The 1,892-nt window shown below is 43.3% G+C and overlaps 1 protein-coding gene across 2 annotated transcripts in view; it reads left to right on the top strand.

Moving 5' to 3' along the window:
• LOC109965303 (DNA (cytosine-5)-methyltransferase 3B-like) overlaps nucleotides 1-1,892 on the top strand; it is a 65,442-nt gene that overhangs the window by 32,587 nt on the left and 30,963 nt on the right. For both annotated transcript variants that reach the window (XM_020609207.1, XM_020609208.1), the window contains exons 4-5: nucleotides 513-598; nucleotides 695-832. In XM_020609207.1, the coding sequence (XP_020464863.1) occupies nucleotides 513-598; nucleotides 695-832 (224 nt within the window). The remainder of the gene's footprint in view (nucleotides 1-512; nucleotides 599-694; nucleotides 833-1,892) is intronic.

Raw genomic sequence — 1,892 nt, 5'->3', positions numbered from 1 at the left:
TACTAACTATCAGTACCAAGGATTTTTTAGAAGATTCCTCAGGCAATTGTTATAAATTTATAGGCCTGTGAACTACAGCGTTACCACTTAAACTCCCAGTTTTATGGAATCAAATGTAAATGAAAAACTGAAATAATATTAAATAAAGTCTTGACACTTAATATTTGGAGTTGAATCCTTTCACTGACATCAGCAGACACTGATGGGACTGTTTCAGTGGCCGTTAATCTTTAGTTTGGTCACTCTCCTTTGTTCACGCCTCTAAAAATTTGTGTTGGCCTTGCCTGGATTGTTAATGAAAACTATTCCAGCATTGTTAAGCCTGACTCCTTTAAGTCTGAAATTGTGCACTTTACTCTTATTGTCATTTCATTTCAAATCCAGTTACATGCTATATTATTAGAACAAAATAACTGTCCTGCTACTTAAATGTCTCAAAACTATTGACTGTGTTTTTGCCCTGTATCTAACCTTCTGTTGATTCCATGCTCTCTCTGTCTCTGTATTTCCAGATGGTAATCAGTGCTCAAGAGGCAGCAGGAAGAGGAGCAGGAAGAGGGCAGAGGAGGAGGGAAGTACCTGGGACTCATGCAGCGAAGTATAACTACATGCACGCACTGGCTTTTGTAGTTCATATATCATCTTTGGGCAAAGAAGAGATGTGACATCTAATCTACTGAGTGTGTGTTTACAGGAAAAGTCTTCAGGAACATCTCAGTTAGGTTTGAGACAGAGGCCTCGACCCAGAACCATCTTCCAGGCTGGACTCACCGCACAGACACACACCAAATCTCGCAGGCAGAACCGCAAACAGGAGCACAGCATTATAGTGGTAAATAAACACACACACACAAAGTCCAGCCCTTACAGACATGCACACACAAGTCACTGGAAACAGTGTTTTTTTACCCCATGTAAATGTTGATTCTTCAGAAATGTGTAATCATTAAAAGGGTTAAACCATGTTTTCCTTTTGGCTGTGCCAGTTTGTATTTCAAAATACAAGTTAATACACTTTAACAAGTTTCCTTTTTCATTGTGCTTCCTTAGTGGACTCTCTTGCCTTATGTCTAGTTTCATTTAATTTCATTTCACTTCAATTCAATTGAATTCAGATTTATTTGTATAGAGCCAAATCACAACAAATGTCATCTCAGGACACTTAACACACTTGTCATCATTATTATTAGTAGTATAGAGGAAAACCCAACAACTCCCCTTGAGCAGCACTTGGCGACAACAGGGAGGAAAAACTCCCTTTGACGTAAGAAACCTCGGACAGACCGCAGCTCTTGGTGGGCGGCCTTCTGCCTGGACCGGTTGGGGTGAGTGGATAGAGGAGAATGGTCAGGTTGATGTGGCCGGTGACTGCTCATCAGAGATGTAGAACTCCAAAGCCAGGGCTACCTGCAGAAAGGTACAGGGAGAGAGAGAGGACACACTATGGGAGGGAGGAGACACAAAGTTAGTGATGTGTAATGGTGGCAAATAGATGCATAGAGAGAGAGGAGAGGAGAGGAGAGGAGAGAGGACCGGGGGGGGATGGGAGAGGAGAGGAGAGGAGAAGAGGTGAGGAGAGGAGAGAAACTCAGAGCATCATGGCCCCCCCAGCAGCCTAGGCCTATAGCAGCATAACTAAGGGAAGGCTCAGGGTCACCTGATCCAGCCCTAACTATAAGCTTTATCAAAAAGGAACGTCTTAAGTCTAATCTTAAAGGTAGAGAGGGTGTCCGCCTCCCGAACTGAGACTGGGAGTTGGTTCCATAGGAGAGGAGCTTGATAGCTAAAGGCTCTGCCTCCCATTCTACTTCTGTGAATTCTAGGAACCACAAGTAAACCTGCACTCTGAGAGCGAAGTGCTCTGTTAGGATGATAAGGCTCTACGAGGTCTT

This window comes from Monopterus albus, unplaced genomic scaffold, assembly GCF_001952655.1.
Source record: "Monopterus albus unplaced genomic scaffold, M_albus_1.0 scaffold98.1, whole genome shotgun sequence".
NCBI lineage: Eukaryota > Metazoa > Chordata > Actinopteri > Synbranchiformes > Synbranchidae > Monopterus > Monopterus albus.
The sequence above is the reverse complement of the archived record's forward strand: the minus strand, read 5'-3'. Positions and strand labels throughout refer to the sequence as shown.